This window comes from Myotis daubentonii, chromosome 11 (genome assembly GCF_963259705.1).
Source record: "Myotis daubentonii chromosome 11, mMyoDau2.1, whole genome shotgun sequence".
NCBI classification, from domain to species: domain Eukaryota; kingdom Metazoa; phylum Chordata; class Mammalia; order Chiroptera; family Vespertilionidae; genus Myotis; species Myotis daubentonii.
In genome coordinates, this window is record NC_081850.1 from 33,299,610 (window position 1) to 33,326,478 (window position 26,869).

General features: G+C 36.5%; 2 protein-coding genes across 7 annotated transcripts in view; one reads left to right on the forward strand and one right to left on the reverse strand.

Annotated features, from left to right (window-relative positions):
• Nucleotides 1–22,904, forward strand: part of AK3 (adenylate kinase 3) — a 36,150-nt gene extending 13,246 nt beyond the window's left edge. The window contains exons 5-6 of one of the 4 annotated variants that reach the window (XM_059656769.1): nucleotides 860–999; nucleotides 2,960–4,024. In XM_059656769.1, the coding sequence (XP_059512752.1) occupies nucleotides 860–980 (121 nt within the window). In that variant the 3' untranslated portion in view covers nucleotides 981–999; nucleotides 2,960–4,024. Of the gene's footprint in view, nucleotides 1–859; nucleotides 1,861–2,959; nucleotides 4,025–22,704 lie in introns of those variants that run through there. The other 3 variants (XM_059656768.1, XM_059656770.1, XM_059656766.1) reach the window with 3 other exon arrangements.
• CDC37L1 (cell division cycle 37 like 1, HSP90 cochaperone) overlaps nucleotides 1–26,869 on the reverse strand; it is a 37,877-nt gene that overhangs the window by 3,047 nt on the left and 7,961 nt on the right. Inside the window, exons 3-7 of one of the 3 annotated variants that reach the window (XM_059656763.1) lie at nucleotides 26,034–26,127; nucleotides 17,557–17,672; nucleotides 17,134–17,256; nucleotides 12,701–12,865; nucleotides 6,649–8,309 (exon numbers count right to left, since the gene is read on the reverse strand). In XM_059656763.1, the coding sequence (XP_059512746.1) occupies nucleotides 8,208–8,309; nucleotides 12,701–12,865; nucleotides 17,134–17,256; nucleotides 17,557–17,672; nucleotides 26,034–26,127 (600 nt within the window). In that variant the 3' untranslated portion in view covers nucleotides 6,649–8,207. Of the gene's footprint in view, nucleotides 1–6,648; nucleotides 8,310–8,349; nucleotides 11,758–12,700; nucleotides 12,866–17,133; nucleotides 17,257–17,556; nucleotides 17,673–26,033; nucleotides 26,128–26,869 lie in introns of those variants that run through there. The other 2 variants (XM_059656764.1, XM_059656765.1) reach the window with 2 other exon arrangements.

The following is a 26,869-nucleotide window of genomic DNA, read 5'->3' on the forward strand; positions in this document are numbered from 1 at the left end:
TTGGCCTCAATCTCAGGTGGGCTGTCCCTGTGTAAGTCCCTCAACTCCTGCTTACCGCACTTAACCTCCTACCAGTTCAGCTACCCCAGCAGAAAAGAGAGCCTCTTGGACAACAGAAGTCCTAGAGTTGGCACTGATGAGTTCATCTTGTCCATCCTTGAAGCTGGGAAGTGGGGATAATCCCCCTGGAATCTTGTGTCCATTTCCATAAGCCAGAGGACACAAGTGAAACCAAAACCCCGGTTTCCCAATGCCCAGCCAAATGCCTCTCTCGGTTGATCACACAAACCTACACTTATGGAGACCACATCCACATCATCATCCTATATAATAAAAGGCTAATATGCAAATTGTCCCTTTGACCGGCAGTTCAGCCGGGGAATTTGACCAGGGGGTGGGGCCAGCCGGCCAACCACCCACGGCCCCTCCCCATGGCTGGCCCTCCCCACCCCAATTGGGGGTGGGCTGGCCAGCCAACCTCCTGTGTCCTGGGGCCGATTGGGCTGGGCCCTCCGGACCCCACCTATGCACGAATTCCTGCACTGGGCCTCTAGTCTTTATTTTTTTTAAAAATGTATTTTATTGATTTTTTACAGAGAGGAAGGGAGAGAGATAGAGAGTTAGAAACATCAATGAGAGAGAAACATCGATCAGCTGCCTCCTGCACACCCCCCAGCGGGGATGTGCCCACAACCAAGGTACATGCCCTTGACTGGAATCGAACCTGGGACCCTTGAGTCCGCAGGCCAATGCTCTATCCACTGAGCAAAACCAGTTAGGGCCCTCTAGTCTTTTAAGAATCACTTTGAAAGAGTTTATGAGGAAGACTCAGACTTGTTTTTGGTTTTGTCACTTTTAGGAAAAAAGGAGTGTTGGAAACATTCTCCGGAACCGAAACCAACAAGATCTGGCCCGATGTATATGCCTTCCTACAAACAAAAGTGCCACAAATAAACCAGAAATCATCAGTTACTCCTTGAGGAAAAGCCGGTGTAACTAGTAAGATGAGCAGAAGCTCCTTATCTGTGCATTCAGAAGCTCCTTGTCCTAAGACTTGGACGTGTATGAATTCTTAAAAAATTATATTAGTTCATTTCTGCTGATTTTATTCTGGAAATTAAGATGTGCCAAATACTAAGATTTGTCTTTTGACATCATCTAGTATGTTTTATCCAGTTATCTTCTATGGGTGTGCAATTCGAAAACATCAGAGATGTCTAACAGAAAAGTCGTTTAGGGCATAATTAAAAGAGCAACTGGTTGCACTCTAACATTTGTTCAGAAGATTAAGTGGTTAATAAAGTTTCCTTATTTTTCTGGAAAAGTAAAGAAAAAAATTCCATGTCATTTGGGAAAAGTCTCATCAGAGGCTTTTGCTTAGAGTGATGCCAAAAAAGCCATACCTAGCTCCGCGGGACACAGTGTTGTGGTACAGTGTGTCTATAAAATTCCGGGAAAAAAGCAACTGGATTTACAGACTAGATGCAGGATGCAAATTCACTGTTGCCTCTACACGAAGAAATTTATAAGCTAGCCATATATGATGTATTTATTTTGTTGTTAAATGTACTTTCAAGTTACTCAGAATTTTCAATTTGGTATAAAAATGTATCAGTGAGCATATAGGTAAGTATTTATATTAGAAATTGACATAAGTCCTGCAAAAAGACTGGAGTTGACTTTTCAAAGGAAAATGTAAAGACCTATGTTTTCAGATGTTACTTTGGTTAAGAGATGTGCTTTTGGATCTACTTGCCAGTTTCTCTTTTTAATCAAAATGTCTGATCTGCCTTGATGAGTAACATTCAAGTAGAAAAAAAAAAAAAGAATTAAAAACACACACCCATGGCACTAGGTAAAGTAAGCACGCGCTGTCACTGGGAAACAGATCACGTTTGCCTGGGGGAAATTCCCTTGACAAATACAGCAATCATAATTAACTGGTATGGCAATGAAAGGGAAGCCAGGACGAGGAAACTAATCGAGTTTGCTGAAGGAGTTTATTCCTAGCATTCACTGCTGTCCTATCTTAAGGGTAAAGAACTTTGCCGATGAGTGTAACCTAAGCAGCTGTTTTAAAAAATAAAAATGATTTGATTCCTTACTGGGGCAACAAGGATGCCTGCTGATGTACTGTGGTCTGGTAGGAGGAGTGGAGCAATACGAGAGGGGGAGAAACTCGACTATCTTCAGTGGCATATTTACTCTGACTTTGCTTGGTGCCAAATCAAATGAAACAAGTCCTTGTACAAGCTGTTATTAACAGAAAATATGTTTTGTTTTATTCTAGGCACTTAAAATTCAAATGCCAATAAGTGGTTCTTATGTATTTTGTGGGGAGAAAAAACTTTTCCTTTCTTTTGATTTTTTAAAACTCAATTTGATCTTTCAAAATGGACCAAGGCTTTTAAAAAGGATTACAGTAAACAATCTGTTCTTTGTAAAACTTTCTATAATGTCTTATTTGTTACTATTATGTGCTTTCTAAAAATACTGTAAACTACTGAACTATGAATTATCACCAGGTTATCAGGCATACGTTAGTATTAAGGCACAGAACACAGTCCCATTTTAGAAATGTGGGTACCACTCTGTCTTTGGTAGTTCACAGGGCCCACTCCTTCCCACCTTCCGTTCTTATGCCCTGATGACTCACTGGCTTCTGAATTAGTGAGTGGTTTCTAATAACTGTCTTAAAGCAATACACAGGCTGCTTTCATTTCATGTTATACTTTGCCTCATGCTATAAAGTATTGTGGTCATACTGGCCTTCTTGACACCCTTAGGAGATTTGGAATAAAAAACAGACAGAAGAACATGGTTATGAAATAAAGGACTCTTCTTCCCTGTCACCATTCCCTTCCCCCTTCCCAAAACACCAAACCCTAAGTTTTGCACATATAGCCATTGCTTTATTTTATATAAAACACTTGCATTATTGTTTCTTTCTTTATTAAAGCAAACAAAAAGAACTTGTTTTATGCTGAGTTAATATCATAGACCAGCAATCTCCAACGGGTGGTCCTGGACCACTGGTGGTCAGTGAGGTCCAAAAGGTTGGAGACCACTGTCATAGACAATTTTGATGAAGATGATCATGGCTGAGGAGCGCATGCATAAAAAAAATCATGCTGTAATGACATTATGATTTATGTGCCATATGGAAATATTTGGAGCTGAATGCCCATGGCTAGAGGCTACTATGTCTTAAAGGATAATGAGAACAGTACTTAACCCCATTACCCTATTTTTTGGAGTACCATAGTTATTTTGGTGCAAAATATATAAGCAAAGTGTGTTGTGGGAAATGGACATTGGCAATTAATACCATCAGAAAATTTATTCCTCAATTCCATTTGAAATAGGTTAAATACTGGCTTAAATTCCTAAACCCCAGCCCATAGCTACTCCCCCCCCCCCCCCCCCACACACACAGCTATTCATAACGGCATTCCAGCAAAGTATTTTGAACTCATTGTGGCAAAATCTACCTATGTTAAAAACAAGTCATGCTAATTACAAACCTCAGATTAAACTTTTGTAATACTTGCAACTACTAGCAAGAATAAATTTGTATTTTTGAAACATTTTTTTATTGATTTCAGAGAGGGAGAGGGAGAGATAGAAACATCAATGAGAGAGAATCACCCATTGGCTGCCTCCTGCACACCCCCTTCTTGGAATCAAACCCATAACCTGGGCATGTACCCTGACCGGGAATTGAACTGTGACCTCCTGCTTCATAGGCTGACGCTCAACCACTGAACCACACCAGCTGGGCTAAATTTATATTTTAAAACATGTTTATAAGTTGTGTCTTCTCATTGACAAAAGAAAATATTCCCAGACACTAGTAAACTGCAGAAACAGCTTTCTTTTCTTCACAATCCAAGATTGTGATTTTAGAAGTTACAGTTTAAAAATATTTAAATCCATTCAAAATAAAGTCTAGCTGTGCTTAAAGCTTTTGGGAAAAGCTGATGTATTCTGTAGTGTTCATGACCTACTCAATCTGCCTTTTTTTTTAAAGAAAGCTCACTAGCCCAGCATTGACCTATGAACCAAGAGGTAACGCACGGTTCAATTCCCAGTCAGGGCACATGCCTGGGTTGCAGACTCCATCCCCAGTAGGGGGTGTGCAGGAGGCAGCAGATCAATGATTCTCTCATTGTTGATGTTTCTATGTCTCCTTCGCCCTTCTTCTCTGAAATTAATAAAAATATATTTATATGTATAAAAAAAGCCCACTAAAGGTCAGATGTTTTTCTATATGTATACTAGAGGCCTGGTGCACGAAATTTGTGTACAGGGGGAGGGTGTGTATGTCCCTCAGCCCAGCCTGCACCCTCTCCAATCTGGGATTCCTCTCACAATCCAGGACTGCTGACTCCCAACCACTCGCCTGCCTGCCTGCCTGATTGCCCCTAACCACACCTGCTTGCCAGCCTGATCACCCCCTAACCACTCCCCTGCAGGCCTGATTGCCCCTCATGCCCTCCCCTGCAGGCCTGGTCACCCCCAACTGCCCTCCCTTACTGGCCTGGTCACCCCTAACTTCCCTCCCTTGCCAGCCTGGTCGCCCCTAACTGCCCTCCCCTTTAGGCCTGGTCTCCCCAACTGCCCTCCCCTGTAGGCCTGGTCCCTCCCAACTGCCCTCCCCTGCTGGCCATCTGTGTCTACATGGGGGTGGCCATCTTGTGTGTTGGAGTGATGGTCAGTTTTTATATTACCTCTTTATTAAATAGGATATAGCATCGAGTAAAGTTAATCTGTCATGCCACGCTGCACTTTGGAAGGATTTTATCAAAGTGTAAATCAATCTGGTGATGTGTCATATTTCACCAATGGACTCTAAATAAATGTTTGAAGAGTAAATAGCATGAAGAACCATGCTGTTTAGAAAAACAAGAGAAAGATCTAGGAACCTTTATTTTCTTATTTAGAAAAGATCTAACTTCAAGTCTAATTACTTAAGACTTATGAGAATGGTTGTAGCAATTTTAATCAACTTTTATTCACCTTTGTATCCTCCCATTAGCTTATGTAGCAAGCAAGCAAATACTTTGCAGGCCTGTGAAACAGTACATACATGTACATTATAGATGGGAAATGGATGCATAGAACTGTTGGAACTTAATAAAACATGTATGATATAGAGACAAAATTGAAATTAAAAAGCCCCTTCCCCTACCAAAAAAGAAAAAGCCTAGCCGAAACCCAGCCAAGTACATTTCTGTTCCACATCAATTTAAGAACTGAGATACATGACTGACTTTGAGAACAGTAAATTGACATCTTTTTTTTTTTCTGAAAAAACTTCAGGATCACTTGGTCTAAACCTACAATCAACTTTTCATTCTGTAAGAAAATCTACTTACTAGATTCATGTTCTTTGGGCAGCATGTTAATTCACTTTTAAAAGAGCAATAGGAATGCTAATCTGAAAGGTTTTCCTTAAGGTATAGATCATAAGCTCATTAGGCAAAACTTGAAAGAACCCATTAATGATATAATTGGATACTAATAGTATAATTGGATGAAAATGTTACCCATCTGTCTCTCCTAGAGAATAATTTTAAATCAGTATTATCTCCACTACTATTGTGGCAAAACTTACCTATGTTAAATGAGTTAACAGAGAATAAATGGAGTGATTTTTTTTTTGAAATCTTTTATTAGAATATTAATTTTATCAAATGAAACAAGAATCCTTGATGGATATGTTTTTTTAAATATCTCTTTATTGATTTCAGAGCAGGAGGGAGGAGAGAAAGATATAAATATCAACAATGAATCATTGATTGGCTGCCTTCAGCACACCCCCAACTGGGGATCGAGCCCACAACCCCGACATGTACCCTTGACCAGAATTGAACCTGAGACTCTACACTCTATCTGCTGAGCCAAATTGGTGAGGGCCTTGATGGATGTTTTGATGTCAAAAATGTTTTACTCATCTTTGTACTTTCCATGGTTTGTATCAAGAGAAAACTGTCCAACCTGAAATACGCATTATCCCTTTGTCTACTATACTCTTACTATTTCTTAAGAAACAGAAAAGCCAACATTTTCTCTTAATATGAGTTAGTTCTTAGTACTAAAGAAAAAAGAAAAGGATGTCAATTTACTGTTCAATATGTAAAGATTATAGTTTTTAAGTGCAAATCATGCCATCAGTCAGCGGCTCCTAAAATAAATTCAATCACACCTTCACACTCAAAACATAGAACACACTACCCTTTGAAAGTAAAAACTATAGCTTTTAAAAAGCTCTTTAATAATACCTGTTTTAGAAAAAAAAAAACACCTTCAAGCATTGTTTACTCAGTTCTTTGATAATATCTCTCCTTCCAGTCTAGTCATTACCTCGAACTTAAAAAAGGCAAAATGAAATTTAAAACAATTTGGATGCTTACAGGCAAGTGAAGGGGGAAAGTGAAGTTGAGGAACAGAGAGTAATGGTTCAAGTATCATTTCTGTGAAATTGGGATGTTACTCCTGTGTACATTATTCTCTATTTGATAAGAAGGGAAGAATAAGAGGTTGCTCCAGAACAAAAAAATAATACAAAACAAAAAACTTCTGTAACTAGGACATTGGTAAAAAAAATTTTAAAAAAATATGTACAGGCTGATGAATACTACCATATAAGTTAATCAAACATTTTATTATAGAGCATATCTTTATATCAAAAGCACAAAAGAGTTTTATTTGGAAAACCGGTAAGATTGTGATGTTACATAAGTATGATTCAATAATTCCAGTCCATTTCTATGGGTACTAAGTGCCTTATCACCCCAGTTAGTAAAAACAAGGTGCAAATGAGGCCATGGTTACAGGTCTGATCATCATATGGGTCCCTTAGCAATATTTGGTTTTACAAGTTGAGACATGTATACCTAATCTCAGTCATCTTCCAAATGTTTGCTACTAGTCTCAATGGGATTGAACCAAAGACTATACCCAATACAAATCAAAGCTCATATGTTCCTATAAGTCAGAAGATTAATCCTCACATAATGATAGCATAATTAGCACTATCATCTAATTCTAAATAAAATGAATCACCAAACATCCTCTCATATTTGAACTGAATTATATTGGAAGTAGTAAAACTCAGCAGCATTCTATGGTAACTGAGCTAGAGAGAGAAATGACAAATGCAGTAGAAGCTATCATTATCCACAAGGAATACCAAATTTGTAGAAGTAAATAGTTGGCAACTCGAGGCAGTTAGCTCTACAAGATTTCTCTTGCTTTTTAAAAAAGTCCTTATTTTAGCTACATCAGGGTGAAATGAACAATAAACCTAATTTTAAAAATCAGATTTTTCTTCCTGTTTGTTCTTACAGGCCATTAATATTCTTTTAAAACTTGCTCCCTGAGAGGTCCCAGACTATGTCAAGTAAAGAAATTAAGAGTGAGCTTGAAGTTGGTTTTATTAAAAAACAAAACAAAAAAACCCCTCTAAATTAGCTTTTTCACTTTTTAAATCACTATATCCCTTACTATTAAAAAAGTCGACAGGGTAAAATCAACTTCTAAGGAATACAGTTTTGAGAATACTTAAGGGGTTAATTTATTATCTATATAAATTTGGTATTAGGGTCAAGAATCTAACTGATGGTGCCCAAAGTACAAACATATGATTATTATAAGGGAAAGAATGTTTTAATTTGTATCACCAAGCTTATTTAATAAAGTAGATTATCAACTACTGATTTATTGCTTTTAATATGATAAAACACCAGATGTGACAGCTAAATTAGCAGTAGGATGCAAGGACATTTTTATCTTTAATCATTTTTGTAGAGTAGGGCATGTATACATCCATGTAAAAAGAGACTGTAGCAGATGCCTCCTAGAATCAACCAGTTCTTGTAAACATTGCATTTGTGCAGATTTTCATACTTTGATTCCAAAATTAAGAACAATAAGATTAAAGGCAAATTTAGTAGCAAAAAAACAAAGTCCAGTTTGACTTCTTGCAACATATGGTACCACTCCTCTCTTCAGAAAAAAGAACCAAAACAAAAAAATCTAGCAGCGCATAAAAAAATTTTTACAAAACATTTCAGTACTCTTTTCCCCTCCCATCAAAAACCGAACAAAAATAAAGTGCAGCACCCATAAAAGTGTCAAGAAAATAGCCAAGTTCTTCCTTTCTTGTAACAAAATAGTACTTGGCCTCAGCAGTCTTAACCAAATTATACAGTGTCCATCATTTTGGATTCATCATCTTCTTTATGTACCACTGAGTTTAAACTGCAGAGAGCTGTATTGATAGAATACTGAAGATAATCTGGATTCTGAAAAGAAAAGTATAGAGAAGAAACAATAGATGATAACTAGTTTATGCCAGTATATGCACATACACACTCAGCTACACATTCTGTTTTTCTCTGCAGTGTAGGAGAGTGGGCAAGAAAGACTTTGAAGTCAACCCAAGATAAAGAGAAAGAAAGAAATAGACTATTACCACTTAATCCAGAGATGTGAAAGACAAAAAGATGTATATGAAAAATACAAATGTAAAAAACACTTTTTTTTCTTTTAATAAAACTGTATAATTTTAATTATTTAATTATACAAGGCTACATCTTCCTTGTAATTATATGTAGCTATTGATAATTTAAAATATAAATGGCTTTAAATCAGAAATGTATTTTGAAGATTATCATCTAATTAGAATAGTAAAAATGCAACACTTGAATAAGGAAAAATGTATATACTGAGTAAAAATTATAGCTATCTTAAGAGTTTATTTTGGTTTCTCAAAGGTTAAAACAAACTGAAGTGAGAAATCTTAACTCTTTTGAGAGGTACTCAGACTCATATTTTAAAAATTGTGTAAAAGAACAGTTTAATTTAGGTTTTAGTTATTTTTTAGACATAAGAACAACTCATAAATGTTCTATTTGTCCATTTCTAAAACTAGAAACAGAAAACCTTATTCAATGAATGCAAAAATAAAACCACTGAGTGTTAAAGCACAATGAATAGTGACATAAGCCCTTAAGACCTAGTTTAGATAATTCTTCCCCAAGAATTCTATTTTCTCTACTCAATTGTTCTGAGTATCTGCCAGCAACTTAAAAGTTTTACTACCTATCACCTAGTTTCATTGATTTAATTTAATAAACACCAGTGAGGAAAATAGTCCAAACAGGGGATAGATGTTTCAAACCTCCCTATCCCATAGGGAGGCAGGTTTTCAAAAGATCCTCTAAGTAAAAATACAATACTTGGCCCTAGCTGGTTTGGCTCAGAGGATAGAGCATCAGCCTATGGACTGAAGGGTCCCGGGTTCAATTCTGGTCAAGGGCACATGCCAGCCCTAACCGGTTTGGCTCAGTGGATAGAGCATCGGCCTGCAGACTGAAGGGTCCCAGGTTCGATTCTGGTCAAGGGCATGTACCTTGGTTGCAGGCACATCCTCAGTAGGGAGTGTGCAGGAGGCAGCTGATCAATGGTTCTCTCTCGTCGATGTTTCTAACTCTCTATCCCTCTCCCCTCCTCTCTGTAAAAAATCAATAAAATATATATATTTTTTAAAAGGGCACATGCCAGGGTTGTGGGCCCAATCCCCAGTAGGGGGCATGCAGGAGGCAGCCTATCAATGATTCTCTCATCTTTGATGTTTCCAAATCTCTCTCCTTCTCCCTTGCTCTTTGAAATCAATAAAAATACATGTTAAAAAAATACAATACTTTGTGATTTTTTTACTTTAAAAGTAAAAAAGCTAGCCATAAGTTGGATTATTCCCAATCAGGTCTTTATGAAGGAAGTGGCACTAATAACTGACTGAGGTGTGTAATACTAAACATTGAACCCCAATCCTGCCTCTATCACTTAATGCAAACCTCAGAGAGAAAATAATTTATCACAACTTAATAGAATTAAAAGCTAGCATATAGGATAAGCCTAATAGTAACTATTACATATTTCTTTATCAAGAGGCCTTGTTTTAGTTTACTCAAACAAAAATATTTGGCTTATTTCTCAAGATTGTTATCAATCTAAAAAATGAAATTAGCCCTGGCCGGTTTGGCTCAGTGGATAGAGTGTCGGCCTGTGGCAGAAGGGTCCCAGATTCGATTCCGGTCAAGGGCGCATGCCTGGGTTGCGGGCTAGGTCCCTGGTGGGGAGCATGCACGAGGCAGCCGGTCAATGACTCTCGTCATTGATGTTTCTAACTCTCTCTCCCTCTCCCTTCTTCTCTGAAAGCAATAAAAATATATTTAATTTAAAAAATTAAAAGCTAAAGTGTTACCCAAGTTTAAATTGTGTAAAAATTATTAATACTCGCATTACATTACTCACTCTCTACAGAAATAGAATGCTAAGATCCAATTCCAAAGTTCTTCAGAACAAAAGTCTCTTTAAAGACCAGGCTCCAGTTGTCCTTGAGAGTTGCCTAAGAAGTTTCTCCAGAACTCATCTAACCCATCTTCCTAAGAACTGTGTACACCTAACCATAATCTATACTTAAATTCCACTGATTACCCCATATTCTCATCTAGTAACGTTCTCAACATATTTCTTGTCCCAATGACCAGTTCTTCCCATTTCTTGTCCTATTTCTTGTATATGATTCAACAACAATTATGGTATGGATGAATGAGCAGTGAAGTAGGATAGAAATTCAGGATTAGAATATTAGCTCTATCATTTACTGTATTGACTTCAGGCAAATTACTTAATTCTCCAGTTTATCCATAATATGAATGAAGAAGAATCATAGGGCTTTTGAGATCATTAAGTGATACAACATATAAGAGTGTTTTGCAACCTATAAACTGATATAATAAAAATGGGGTGTTGTTATGGTAAGCTTTTCTTCCAAATCTTCTCTCAGCCGACAACTTAGCCCCACAGGTTGCCTCTCATCATATTTCCCTCACCAGTTGACAGTCCTGTGCATCTAGCTGAAATCTTATCCAGCCCTTCTCTCCCTCAGAAGGAGTAAACTGGGATGCTCTTCTCCCAGCATGATGAATTAAATATAAATAACCCTGGTAATGTCAGCAATTCAAAACTGTCAAAATTGTATAGGCCCAGGTCCTCAGTCAAAATTACTGCCAATGGATACCTAGCAGCAGATCTTAGTTGCTATTTGATACATAGAACAAGAACTTACTTCTCTCAAACTGGAAATAACTTTTGGATAATATAATATCTCATGATATTTTAACATGTATCTTTCCCTCTTATGTTAGAATCAATGATATCCTTCAAAAAAATTTTTTCTTTACATTCATTATGTGACTTCTTAATTTTAAGTTTCTACATTGAACTTGATAGTGACTTAGTCATAAAATTACCTTAGAAAGACTATTTCTCTGTGGGCTCAAGGAAATGAAGAGAAAATCATCACTATATTTAAACAGCAATAAGAGATAATTCATGGGACAAATCAAGGGGGAATATTACTTGTTTAACTATGGGTAACATAACTAATTATTTAAAAGTCAGATTTTGATTATTTCCATCCTTCAGAATAACATTTTTGGCTGACCTAAATGTGACCAATTGCTTTCCTAAATTGTCCCTTTGTTTTACAATACATGTGACAACTGAAATGGTAAAATTAGAGAGACATAAGGTCAAGATATTGAAAATCTCAATACCTGCTTTATGAAATTTAAAAATAAACACAGGGCTCTCCTCACATTGTCTTCTGAATGAGAATTTCCTTTTCACTGTGTAGGCAACAGACTAAACTTTAAGCTAAAGCTGGTCTTAAAATCTTGGGACCTGGAAATGAGAGATTACTGGGCTCAATTAAAATCCTACTAAAGTCAAAATGAGCATCAACTTTCTAATGATAATTTAAAATCACAATCCTAGACAGATAGGGAGTCTAACCTCCTCTTCTTTTTGACATAAACGTTAGTGACATAGTTGATCTAACAGCCAACTTCAAAGAAGCTCAAACAGGTGGCCTATATTATCAGAAAGAACAGCTTAGCATAAGCTATGTTATTGTGGATTTAAAATGTTACACCTGGTAGGCAACATCAACAATTAGCAATACTAAATAAACTCATGCAACACCTTGGTTGCCAACTGGATGTATGCTTTGAACCTAATTCACTTCAATAAATTCTTAAACAGTATAGATCTACTCAGAAAAAAATGTTTCTCAGAGCTATCTTGAGAAGTTTATGATTGAAATGATAAATAGCTAACACTTGCCCTTAAGAATGATCAATAGCTAACACTTGCCCTTAAGTTGTGCTTAGGTACAACTCATCTCTTCTATTTTAAAAGAGTAGAATTTGGTGTTTCTTTAAATACCGAAGAAATGGAAGAGATTTAGTGCCAAAACATGGCATGAAATGTAACTCCATGTTCTCTTCTGAGGTAAGAATATTTAGAATGGTCACACCTAGCCTGGCCTGCATGGCTTAATGGTTGAGTGGCAACTTATGAACCAGGAGGTCACAGATTGATTCCCGATCAGGGCACATGCCTAGGTTGTGGGCTCAATCCCCAGTAGGAGGTGTGCAGGAGGCAGCTGATCAATGATTCTCTCTCATCATTGATGTTTTTATCTCTCTCTTCCTCTCTGAAATAAATAAAAAACCATATTTTAAAAAATGGCCACACCTATATTACATATAAGAAGAATAGTCTAAAAGAACAAAAATTATGTGAACTATACATTTATAAATAAACATTTGCTTTTCCAACTTACCTGTGGTAAGGATTCTAATAAACCTATAGATCCAACACCAGAATGGAGAACATGATTCTGAACTGTCATAGGTTGAAAACTTGGTGATTGAGAATAAAGTCTGACTCTTGATTTGAAAGCTTCAAGTTCGTTTTTGAATGCTTCAAAATAACCTTCTTCCTCTGCCTAGAAAACACAATATAAAGACTGGTTTTGAAGACTTCTAGACCACACAGTAAATTCTAACAAGCATCTATTAGGTCTGGAAAGAGGAAGTAAAGATGAGGTGAATAGTTTAAAAGTAGAAACCACCAAGTTCCCTGTTAGATTTGTGAAAACTTACCATTTTATAAAACAAACTAATAAACGATCCCTCTTTAAACATACACAAATATAACAAAAGAAAGTAGGCTTTTTTCTGTTTTTTCCCTTGATTTATCTGAATTCTTGACAGGATTCAAAATAGTCCTAATTTATTCTCTCACGCTCTTCTCTCCTCTTCCCATTGCCAAGCAACAATCAAGGAATACTCTTAAAAACCTTATAATTCTCCACCAAATAATAAGGGGACACTATTACCTGTTTCTAGTAATTCTCTAATTCTATACTCCTTATCTGTAAAAGTCATGAAAACCAAGACAGACACAACACACAATTTCATTATGGAAATATTTTAATGTTTTAGTTAAGCAAGTACCTTTTTTCTGACATTACAGAAAGAGAAAAGTACAATGAGTTTAATGAGGTATAATATAAGCAAAATTCCCAATACAAAATATCCTGTTGGAAATAGCCTCCATTTATAAATGTTTCCAATGCAGATCAAGAATTACAGTGCCGATTCTACACTAACAGAACACAGGCTTTAAGTTCAAGTGGTGGAAGAGATTTTGTCAGTCTCATTCCTTAATATCACTGGGCCCATTTGTCTGCAATGCTATCTTTAAAAATATGTTTTTATTTAGAGAGAGAGAGGAAGGGAGACGGATAGAGAGATAGAAACATCAATGAGAGAGGAACATCATCAATTGGCTGCCTCTAGCACACACCCCTACTGGGGATTGAGCCCACAACCCGGATATATGCTCTGACCAGGAATCGAACTAGCAACCTCTTAGTTCCTGGATCGATGCTCAACCACTGAGCCACACCAGCAGGTTAATGCTATATTTTTTTAAATGTAGTTTACGTTGTGTAACTAGATTAAAACCTGTGGATTAGTTATTAACATCAGTATCTATACAGATAATGCAGAAAATGTTCTATGCTGCCATTCTATCTTTTTACAAATTTAGAATTATTTAAGTATATTATAGCATTTCACTTTGGCCAATATATGGTACTTGTGTGGACATATGGAATGTTAGTCTTTATATCCCCAAAATAATCTTTCTGAAAATGTTATGCAATAAACTATTAAAGGAATCAAGTAACACAATTGCTGGTCTTCCTGCATGCCTAAGACCTAGGGATTTAGATCTAGAGAGATTTGACTGATTTTTATTAAAGTAACCTATAGGTCACTTACTTAATTCTTCTATACTAATTTCCTCACTTATAAAAGAGAATAAGCCTTATAAAATGTTATGAGGATTTAAGAAGTTAATCCATGAAAAGTGCTTATAATAGTACCTGGTACAAAGTAAGCACCCATGAAAGTTATTCTTTAATTTAAAAAATTATTATGAACAGTGTTAAGATCTAAAGACTTCAGTGTCTTTCAGTTCAATTCTGTCAAATTAAATATCAAAGAATATACATAGTGTGGCTATGTTCCATTATCCTATTAAGCACAAGTTCAAACATAGCCATTAATGTAAGATAAAAAAGAAAAAAATTTTTTTTGATGCCTATGTGATAAGTGAAATTTTAGAATAGTCATCAGAAACCTAGCTAAAATACCAACTCAATCATTTACTCATTAAAACTCTACTATTTTGGGGAAATTTCCCATTTAGGTTACACTTTAGAAGAGTTTAGAACATTTAAGGTAGGACTACCACCATCTTAATATTTTCTTTTTAATTTAAAATACAATGGCATCTTTAATTTATAAGAGGAAATATGTTCATTAAAAAAATCATTTATAATTCCACCACCCACGTATAATCAAAGTTAAACTTTTGGTATATTTCCTTCTAACTTTTTTTTTTTTTTAATATATTTTATTGATTTTTCACAGGAAGGGAGAGAGATAGTTAGAAACATGGATGAGAGAGAAACATCCATCAGCTGCCTCCTGCACACCTCCCACTGGGAATGTGCCCGCAACCCAGGTACATGCCCTTGACCGGGATCGAACCTGGGACCCTTCAGTCCGCAGGCCGACGCTCCATCCACTGAGCCAAACCGGCTTCGGCTCCTTCTAACTTTTAATTATGTATACTAAATGTGCCATGTGTGCAAGAGCATGTTAAAATATATGTATAGTTTATTGGGCAAAACCCACTATATACCTAACACAAATTAGGAAATAGATCATTGCTATTTAGTACCTTAAAATCAGTTCCCAAAAGCATTCCCACTCTCTCTCTCTGAGGTTACCATTATTGTGATTTGTCTTCATTACTCCTATACCTCTTTAGTTTTACTGCTTATCTATGTGTACCGTAACAATATATTGTTTAGTTCTGCTTGTTTTTGAACTAGATATATCATCATTCTGTAGCCTGTTTTTACTTTCTTGCTTTTTATTTGCACTGATGCTGGCTCATTCTACTGTTAACAGACATCTGGGTTGTTCCCAGGCTTTTTGCTGTTATGAACAATTCTGCTATAAACAATTCTGCTAGTGCACATCTATTCAAGTTTCTCTAAGGCAACAATTGTCAAACTTTATGGTCTCAGGACTTCACACTCTTGAAAATTATCGAGGAACCTAAAGAGCTCCTGTTTATGTGAGCTAATTCTATTAATATTTACTACGTTAGAAATTAAAAGTGAAGAATTTAAAAAATATTAACTAAAACATAACAGTAACAAACTTATTACATGTTAACCTTTATGTTTTTATTTTTTTTTTAAACTGCCCTGGCCTGGTTTCTCAGTGGTTAGAGCATCAGCCTGTGGACCTAAGGGTTGAGGGTTCGATTCCCAGTCAAGGGCATGTACTTCAGTTACCGGTTCCCCGATGGGTCTTTCTCACATCAAAGTTTGTCTCTCTCCTCTTCCTCCCTCCCTTTCTTTCTTTTAAAAAAAATGTATTTTTATTGATTTCAGAGAGGAAAGGAGAGGGAGAGAGAGACAGAAACATCAATGATGAGAATCATTGATCAGCTGCCTCCTGCACGCCCCCTACTGGGGATCGCCTCCTGCACGCCTCCTACTGGAGCCGGTGACCCAGGCATGTGCCCTTGACCGGAATCAAACCTGGGACCCTTCAGTCCACAGGCCAAGGCTCTATAGACCACCGAGCCAAACCAGCTAAGGCACCTCCCTCCCTTTTATCTCTCTCTCCTTCCTCACTTCCTCTCTCTAAAAATCAATGAAAAAAATATCTGTGGGTGAGGATTAAAAAAACAAAACAATTTGCAAAACAAACAAAAAAAATTTGTGAGAAGTCTGGCTTAATAGAAGATAGATAGATTCCCACATCTGCTTCTGAATCAATCTCTGCGGCACTCATGAGAATGAAAATGGCAAATAACATCTTAGTATTAATATTATAACGACAGTTTTTACCCTGAGCCTCCTCAAAGCCTATTACTACTAAAAACCCATGAGTGTCCCTGGACTACATGTTGAGAAATCTGTTCTCTAGGATATATACCTAGGAGAACTTCTGGGCAAGAGTATTTGTTCAACTTTACAAGGAAAAGTTCCAAGGTGGTTGTAGCAATTTATATTCTCACAGGCAGTGAATGCAAATTCTTATTGGTCTATTTCTTGTATTTGCCAATTTACTAATCTAGTGAGTGTGAAATGATACTTAATCTTTCTAGACATATCTATTTTTCTTTAACATGGCCAACATAAATATGTATCACTTCTTTTGACTTTATAGCAAAGCATTATCTCAGATTAAAAATTCTTCAAAATATAATTTTAGTGGCTGCCTAATATTCTATGTACCAGTTTGTTTTTAGCCATTCCTCTTTGTTACATTTTTTAGGTTGTTTCCTATTTTTTCATTACAAAAGTCTGACATCTCACTAAACTTTAAGTTCTAAACATGGACTTATCTGTACCTATTTCATTCTACACTGTATCTTTAGCCTCTTAAACAGCTATGCTTTTGCATTAATACTCAATATTTACTGAATGAAGAAATATTCCAATTTTCCTGAATACATACACGTGTAAAATTAGCATAAAATCAGCAATATAATTTTTCTTTCTACTATAAAATCTACAGAATTTAGCCTGTGGCATCCTGGCTGAATGGCTTCCTTTGATGTATATCGGTCTCAGCTAAGGCCTAACATTCCCACTTGTAATACCAAATAGCTACTTACTTTGGCTTTCTGGAAAAATAAACGAAAACACCCTCTTGGATCCACATTACAGTTTTTGGCCATTTCCATAATAAATTGCATTACAACAGCTTGATGTGCTATTTGTTCCATTAGAGCCCCTTTCTGAAAATAAATAGATTAAAATGATAAGAAATACCTCTGGAAATATATTTTAAAAGGTTTACAGTATATGGGAACAAGAGAGATGGGGGCACAGGGGAGGCACACTAGAAAAAGATTTCCAGGTGCCAACTGAAATAACTAAAAAGAATATTCCCACAGTAATTCAAGTAGATCTGAAAGCAAAAACAAAAAGCGTAATTCTATTTAATGACCCTCTTATTTTAAAGTAATATTAAAAAACAAACAAACAAGTACATCAGAATTCCCCTAAGATTCCCAGAAATTAAAAGTTCACGATACCTGTTCAGCTTCTAAATGAAAACACCATAAAATAAGATATTTAGCAGTTTCTTCACATACAAGATATGGATGGTCAGATAAAAATCTCTGACTATCATCCCATCGACTCAACATACCTGTAAAAAAAGAATTAAACCATGAATATCAAATACTTTCTTCTTATAAGTGAAGCAATGGTATTTTAAAATGATTATCTTTAAAGATGATTCATATTACCACAGCAATATGTTATATAAAAGAGCAAATGAGGGATAAAATTCTTTTAAAGCAATATGCAGTATATTGGAAATAGCTTCCAAAATTCACAGAAAGGTGTTTTTTTTTGTTTTTGTTCCCCCCCCCCCCCCAGATAATTAGTCAGACTTAAGCTGAGTGATTGATTTAAAGCCAAAACTCCTATATCTGGGGTATGCCCGGAGTCCAGGGCAAAGTGAGATGGCTGGTCATCTAGTAAAAAAAAGATGATTTTAGGAGACTCAACATTATTTAGTCACAGAATATAATTTTTTCTATTGGAAAGATGAAAAAGACAGCAAAACCTCAAGAAACTACACTTAGCAAACAAAGAATTAGTAGGAGGTTCAGAAAAGCTACATTCTAATTAAAAAATGTCTAAGATGATATGGTAAAATGTTGACAGCATGGGAAACTAATCCAGTCAGTTTTATAAAAACAATATACTTTAGCCCAGCTCAGGTGGCTATAGAACCACGAACCAAGAGGTCACCAGTTTGATTTCTGGTCAGAGCTTGATCCCCAGTAGGGGGCATGCAAGGAGACAACTGACGAATGTTTATCTCATTAATGTTCATATCCCTCTATCCCTCTCCCTTTCCTTCTCTTTAAAATCAATAAAAACATATTAAAAAAAACAAACAATATACTTTAAATATTTTAATCATGTTAACTATTTAGTCATTCTGTTTGTATACACAGAAAACAAAATCTTTTAAAAATTAGTTAAGCATATTTGCAAATGGCTGCCACTCTGCTTCAAACATCAAACTGAAGTTCTAAGCCAAATACTACTTAAGATGCAACTTCATCTTTATTCAAATTAATACGAAATTTAGTCAAAAAGTCAGTATCACCCAAGTGATCATGGAACCAGTAAAGTGTTAAGTTTTTATTTAACTCTGTCCAGTCAGCTTTATATTTGAATAAATTAAGTATAACATAGTTATATTTAGTGCTTTAGACTCATCCAAGGAAGTCTGGATGTTACTGAATCATCATGAAAATTTTATTAAGCTGTCTTAATAGTTTGGCAGTAAATCTTTCCTCTAGACCAGTGGTTCTCAACCTTCTAATGCCACGGCCTTTTAGTACAGTTCCTCATGTTGTGGTGACCCCCAACCATAAAATTATTTTCATTGCTACTTCAAAACTGTAATTTTGCTACTGTTATGAGTCATAATGTAAATATCTGATATGCAGGATGTATTTTCATTGTTACACATTGAACATAAAGCACAGTGATTAATCACAAAAACAGTATGTAATTATATATGTGTTTTCCGATGGTCTTAGGCAACACCTGTGAAAGGGTCGTTCGACCCCCAAAGGGGTCGCACAGGTTGAGAACTGCTGCTCTAGACACAAAATGAACTTCCATATATTAAAGTTCCACATTAGAACACAAGAAAGAACAAAACTGAAGACCTATGTCTTACTGAGAAATACACCTTTAGCAACATGGGAATCAATTGAAAATAAGTGATTAATTTGTCTTCATTTAAAAAACACAGGGGAAAAAGCATTTTAGCATTTTCTTATAAAGAGTTTTACAAGTTTTACCGTTATTCACTCAACATTCTGGATACAGTGATTAGGTCATTTTAAATTCTGAGAAGCAGAATAATCATAGAAGTTGTTTGAAACTACTTCTCAAACTGTAATTAAAGAACTTAATAACTTTTGAGGATCATATCTAAAGGAAGCATAATCCTTATTGCTTATACCTGAAGTCATAAAATAAATCCTATAAAGCAGTTTTATCTTAGCTATGTGACATTTCTGAAGAGGCAATATTTTCAACTCTATCTACTATCCATAGAGAGAGCATTGTTCTCCTGTTTACTTCTCCATGGCAGCATAATGACTCACTGAAGCACCAAAATCCTATCCATTTTGGTTTCTTTTGCAGGCAAGATAATATGAAAGGGTTAGTGACACTTGTAGGGGCCATGAAGAAGGGTACCATTAAATTTTTAAACAATAATTTTAATGTTATTTTTTTTAAAAAAAATTTTTGTTGTTGAAAGTATTACATAGGTCCTTTTTTCTCCCCCATTAACCTCTTCCAGCCCACTCCCATCCCCCTCAAGGCCCTCACCACCCCACTGTCTGTGTTCATAGGTTATGTATACTGTATATGCATAGAAGTTCATTGGTTGATCTCTTTCCACCCATACTCCCAAGACAAAATTAACCCTTGAAGTTGACCATAGCTTTTCTTTATCTGAGGAATACTAGCCATGACTTGATTTAAAAAATGTATACCCAGCCGAAACCGGTTTGGCTCAGTGGATAGAGCGTCGGCCTGCGGACTGAAAGGTCCCAGGTTCGATTCCGGTCAAGGGCATGTACCTGGGTTGCGGGCACATCCCCAGTAGGAGATGTGCAGGAGGCAGCTGATCGATGTTTCTCTCTCATCGATGTTTCTAACTCTCTATCCCTCTCCCTTCCTCTCTGTAAAAAATCAATAAAATATATATATATACTTAAAAAAAAAAAAATGTATACCCAGCCCGGCCAACGTGGCTCAGTGGTTGAGTGTCAACCTAAGAACCTGGAGGTCACGGTTTGATTCCCGGTCAGGGCACATGCCTGAGTTGCCGCTCGATCCCCCGTGTGGGGTGTGCAGGAGGCAGCCAATCAATGATTCTCTCTCATCATTGATTTTTCTACCTCTCCCTCTCCCTTCCTCTCTGAAATCAATAAACATATATATTAAAAAAAAAAAAAAAAAGTATACCCAGCCCCAGTTGGTTTGGCTCAGTGAATAGAGTGTCGGCCCGCGTACTGAAGAGTCCTGGGTTTGATTCCGGTCAAGGGTATGTACCTTGGCCGCAGGTTCCCTGGCCCTGGTAGGGGTGTGTGCAAGAGGCAACCAATCCATGTGTCTTTCTCATAGTGATGTTTCTCTCTGTCTCTCCCTCTCCCTTCCACTCTCTCTAAAAATCAATGGAAAAATATCCTCGGGTGAGGATTAACAACAAAAAGTACACCCAATTATTACAAAATTGATAAGTTAGGTTATAGGTATTCCATATAGACCTTTGTGGGGAGAGTGTGGAATCTTGAACAAATATATCAATAGAATCAATGCCTTAGTGGAACAGAACATACCTGAAAGTGCTAATGTTATTTTGGAATTTATAAACAAATGGAGAGTAACACAATCTAGCATGATAGCTAAGAAAACAGAATCTAAGGCTAACCTGCTTTGGCTCAAATACTGGCCATTTACTACACCTTGCACAAGTTCCTTTATACCTCTATGCCTCCATTTTCTCTTATGTAAAACTAGAGGCCCAGCGGCGATATCGCGCAGCCCCGTCCACCTTGCTGCGATTGGAGCCTGTGGGCCAAAGGTGGGGGGGAGGGGGGCGTGAGGTGCTCCATGCACCTCATGGTGACTGGTTGTTTGGTCGTTTTGGTTGTGACGCCTCTTGGCCTTTTATTATTATGATAGGGCTAAAAATAGTAACTTACAGGATTTTTGTGTGGATTAATTAATACATATTAGAGCACTTAAAACAGTGTCCAACAGAGTAAACACTGATAATACTCACACAATATGAACAATTCATTCATTTATCAAATAGTAAACTAATCCTTTGATTAAGGATAATCTAGTCATTTAAACTAGCCAACCAACTTATCTGGATACCTGAAAAACCTTACTTTGAGAAATTAAAATAGTTTAAAATAATTTCACCTTTAAATTTTCCTGGTAAACATCTAACTCCCAATCCATCCATCAGCTTTTAATATTCCAACTGATTCTTAACACAGTCCCTCAAATATATAATCTTGATAATTTCCGTTTCCTTTTTACATTATACTCATAATGAAAATTTTAATCCTTCAAATTATACTCATTATCTTAATCTTTCTATGTGCTAAAATCTCCCAACTAGGTTGTGAATTTCTTAATGAAAGATATATGACTTTTTTTCTATACTTCCCGAGCCACAGGTCTCCTTTATTCCCAATCACCTACCACCAGACAATTATTTCTACCTACATGCCTGCACATAAACTCATTTTATTTGAAACCAAACCCATTAGTTTTTCCCTACCATCTACAGTGCTTCCTAGGCTCCATTACCCAATTAAACATTCTAGAAATTTCTCTGACATTTCTATTCTTCCTATAACAAATTGTTCACTAAATCTTGTGGTTTTAATATTATAGTCTGTTAATATGGTGTGAATCATATTAATGAGTTTTCTAATGTTAAACCATCCTTGATTTCTTACTATAAAACCTTCTAAATATTTCTTTTTCAGATTATATAAAGTATATTTATTGTGAAGAATTTGAAAAATCCAGGAGATAAAAATTATCTGCAATTCTCTAAGCGATAATTAATGTTAACATTTTTATGTATTTCCTACTGGGCTTATTTTTTAACTAGAGGCCCCATGCACAGATTCGTGCACTGGTGGGGGGTGCAGGCCAGGCTGAGGGACCCAACCAGGGACCAGGGAGGGACTGTGGGAGGGCTCCTGGGTGTGTCCGGCCCATCTCGCCCAATCCTGATTGGCTGGATCCCAGCAGCAAGCTAACCTACTGGTCGGAGTGTCTGGCCCCTGGTGGTCAATGCACGTCATAGTGATTGGTCGAACAAATGGTTGGACACTTCGCATATTAGGCTTTTATTATATAGGATGACTTTCAAAGAAACAAAATTAGAATTAGATCCTCCATATTTATTTTCTACTCATTTCACTTCACATTGTATTCAAGAGTACTTTATATTAAATATTTTTCAAAAATAGGATATTGACATGCTTGAAAGCGATAGCTAACTGATGTCATTGAACAGACTGTGACTATCCACCTTCGGTGTCACTGAAAAAAATCTCATCATAGTATTTATGCAAATGTTTACAGCTTTTTTCTTTTCTTTTTCACAGCTTTTGATAAAATTCCCAGTGACAACATCCTACATAGATTCAAAAATTGCTGAATCATAGCTAAATTTGGCTGGAAGTCAACAGATGAGCCATTGAAAACTGTGTTAGATCATCAAAAAGCAGTTCTGCTGATCATAAAGACAGTAATGTCAAAGATTCATATGACTTTGAATAAAACTTTTGTAAAATTTGAAAGAAAATAGATTTTGTTTCTAAATTGATATTTTATATTTATATTTATAAAGCATGGATTACTAGATTAAGTACAAATGCAGGAGGAAAATAATAATCAAGATTTCAGTGCCTCACAGTACTCCATAATATGGTTGTACTATTTATCATCAGATGGCAAATTCCATCTAGTTATAACGTTAAAAGCAACATAAGAAAGATAGTCAACAAATACTATTAGGGAAAGTTAGGACAAATGTTTTAATTGCACATGAGACCACAGAGAAGAACTGGTGTGAAAGCCTCTGTAGCCCTTTATAGCGTCCCATGTACCAGGCCCATGTCTTCCAAAAGTTTGGAATGCAATGCAAGTTTGGAAAACCTCCAGTTGGAAGCTTTAATCACAATTGCTATTCCAGATGTGTTTACTTCAAAGAAGTATATCAATATTATTATTCTGACAAATTTTTTTCCTTTACCACATTAAGCAAACACCACCAGAAACATTTGCTTTCACCAGCAGGGACAGCATTAAACTTTCATTGTCTTGCCTCAGGTCTCTATCAACTCTGTGCTACAATTTAGTTCACAGGGACTTTGTTATCTCATCATTCCACATAACTGTAAATTGGTCTACTTCACACTGATGGAACTTGGTGAGCGGAAGTAGCAGGTATCCCAGATGTCTTGGTAAGATATAAACATGCCAGAAAGCTGGAAATAAAACACAGGAAATTTGGGGGAGCCTACAACCTTAGTACATTTCTGGAGGATCCAATGGGCTATAGCAAGCAGGCTATCTCTTTCAACATGAAAAGTCAATGTGCATTTCCACTAAAAAACAGGCACAATGTGAATCCGTGAGTGGCTATAAAGTCTGATTGGCTTTGAAGACAGTATGGCTCTGGTTAGTATTATAGGATGAGACACTTGGAAGCCCACACATACAATGGCAAAACAATTGTTTATTAATCATTTGTGAATGTTATGACAACCATTATCAGTCATCTCATTGCTTACACAGTATTTTATAAACTAAGGGGTCATGATGGCAGATGAGATTATGCAGAGATTCAACAGCCTGGAATCTCCCCATCAATATTCCAGGATAGCCAATGAAAACCTAATTTGCCAGTAGCAGAAATCAGTGAATCTCGGAGGAACCATTGGTTCCTCATTTCAACAAGCCCATTCTAGATCTGGTACTGCCTTCTCGCCTTGCCATTCTCCTATCAGTAATACATCTGTGGTCTTACTAAATGACTTCTATCCCCTACCACATTACTTACTGATCCAGTGAAAAATGAAGGCAATGGGCTTGTGAAATTCACTGGTATTAGGAACATCACTATCAAGAAACACCAGGTTTATTGAATGTGAAATGTTTTACTGAAGACACATACAGTTATAGTGCCAGATGGGTTATTACACCTTGTAAGGTTGAGATATTTTCCCACATAATATTGCTTCTGACCAAGTTTATAGCAAAAGTGAGGGAACTATTTCACACTGGCTGGTTTTACATGGCTCCAAAGCAACTCGCCTATAACATGTCAGCTGGTGACACCTGAGTGATGCTATTCTACCAGATGCAGCCATGCTCTGAAAGAGCAAGCAATATACGGTACTGTTTCCTACAGCAAAATACATAGGCCTAGGAAGAGAACTGGAGGTGTGAGTGACAACTCACATTATCACAACTAAGACTTACAAAAATTTTGCTTTTTATCCTTATGACTTGGGCTCTACTCATTTACAAATTTTAATATCTAACCAAGGGAGGACTGTTTATCCTTTTCTTTCTATTATAAATGATACCAGAATAATAACATATATAACAATAAACTTCACTTTTTCAGATACTATGTTTGAATTAAACAAAATACAGCTTATATTTTTAAATAAAAAGTATGAGGAAATGAGTATTTTATGAATAAACTGCATAAAAAGAAGGAAAAAATCTAAAGTATCTATTGTCATGACATAGTTGAGGACGAATGAAATTCTAAATACTTTTGGGGGAGTGGACACCAATAGGAAAGAGATCTCAAAATGCCATTTAAAAATCGTATTAATATACTACAAATAAAAACTATGTTTACTAAATGAACATATTACTTGGGATAAAAAAACATGACTTGAAGCTTAACTCCTAACACTTCTGAGTGGCATTTTTACTTCAGCAGTATCACACTGCTTATAAATCTTACAACACAACATGCTGCTTCCCAACTGTGTCTTTGCATGTGCTGTTTGTTGCTTTGCTTCCTTATCTATATGGATAACTCCTACGTGTTCCTCATAATCCAGTTCAGCTGTTACCTCCTCTGGGAAGCCTTCACTTACATTAATCCCTATCGTAACACTTTTCCCCTACAAAGAAAACTATTTTTCAGTTCTTTGTATACATATTTCTATTACTATATTTATCTGAATAACAATTCAAGGACCTGCTTGAATTATATAATATCGTATCTAAAACCTAGAGAGGTGGGGGGATAAAAGCTAGTCCTATAACCAGATACCAAGGAAGCAAAGAGGAAAAGATAAAGCAAAGACTAGCTGGGGAATGGGAAGAGGATGTGGAATAAATAAAGACTATAGGGTAGTATCTATACTAATAAAAGAGTATTATGCTAATTTGACCAGGAGACCTTCCAGAGATCTTCTGGACGTCCTTCAAGACAAAGCCATGGTGGCGGGGCTGAGGCAGAGGCAATTAGGGATGATCAGGCCAGCAGGGGAGAACAGCTGGAGGCAAGCAGGCCATCAGGGAAGAGCAGTTAGGGGGATCAGGCTGGCAGGGGGGCAGTTGGGGACAATTAGGCTGGCAGGGGGGGCAGTTGGGGGCGATCAGGGTGGCAGGGGAGGCAATTGGGGGCGATCAGGTCAGCATGCAAAGGTGGTTAGGGGCGATCAGGCAGGCAGGCAAGCGGTTAGGAGCCAGTGGTCTTGGATTGTGAGAGGAATGTCCAACTGCGGGATCAGGCCTAAACCAGCTGTCGGACATCCCCCGAGGGGTCCCGGATTGGAGAGAGTACAGGCCAGGCTGAGGGACTCCCCCGACCCCCCACCACACTGTGCATGAATTTCGTGCACTGGGCCTCTAGTTATATAATAATAGATGTTATAGAAGGTAATTCAAACAGTAGACTTACCAAAATGTCTGATTTTTTGCTCATATTTCTGCATAAATGATTCTGATTTATCTTCATCTTCTGTTTCTTTTCCTTTATCTTGATTAATAAAACTCTAAAAAAAATTTAAGTTAAAATCAGATTTTATATTCTGATTGATCTTCTTTCTCAGATACTGAATGTCTTGCAATCTTTTCTACAGACACTATAAATAGGTGGTATAATCTTATACTGATAGTGTATCATTAAATTCATGTGTTAAACTCTATTAAACAATTAAAATTTACTTATACTGGAGTTTCATTTAAAATGATGTATGAAAAGTTGTAGAATTACTTTAGAAATTATACAGAAAAACAAATGAATCTTTTTGTTAAACTAAATTTCCCTATTAAAGGTAGGTATAGAAAGATCCTGTACATGCATCATTTATGTTTTGCTTTATTCATTCCCATTAAGTATCTGCAATTCTAGACCAGTGATTTTCAACCTTTTTCATCTCATGGAATACATAAACTAATTACTAAAATTCTGTGACACACCAAAATATATATATTTTGCTGATCTGACAAAAAAAGTAAGATACAACTTTGATTTACTTACAAAATAAATAAATACCCTTTTTTGCTTCAAAATGACTTTTTAAAAATTTAGGTGCCCTTGCACACTCTCTCCTAGGAGGATGCCTACGCCTTCCCACCCCCTTCTTTCTTTATTCACAAGCATGATTTCCTAAACTCTAAGGGACATCACGAGGCTTGCAACCAGTGCAGCAATGGGCAGTGGCAATTCATCCCAGGCAAACCCCTGAACCAGTCCCCATGGCCCCCTTGTTTTTTTTCGTTTTTTTAATCCTC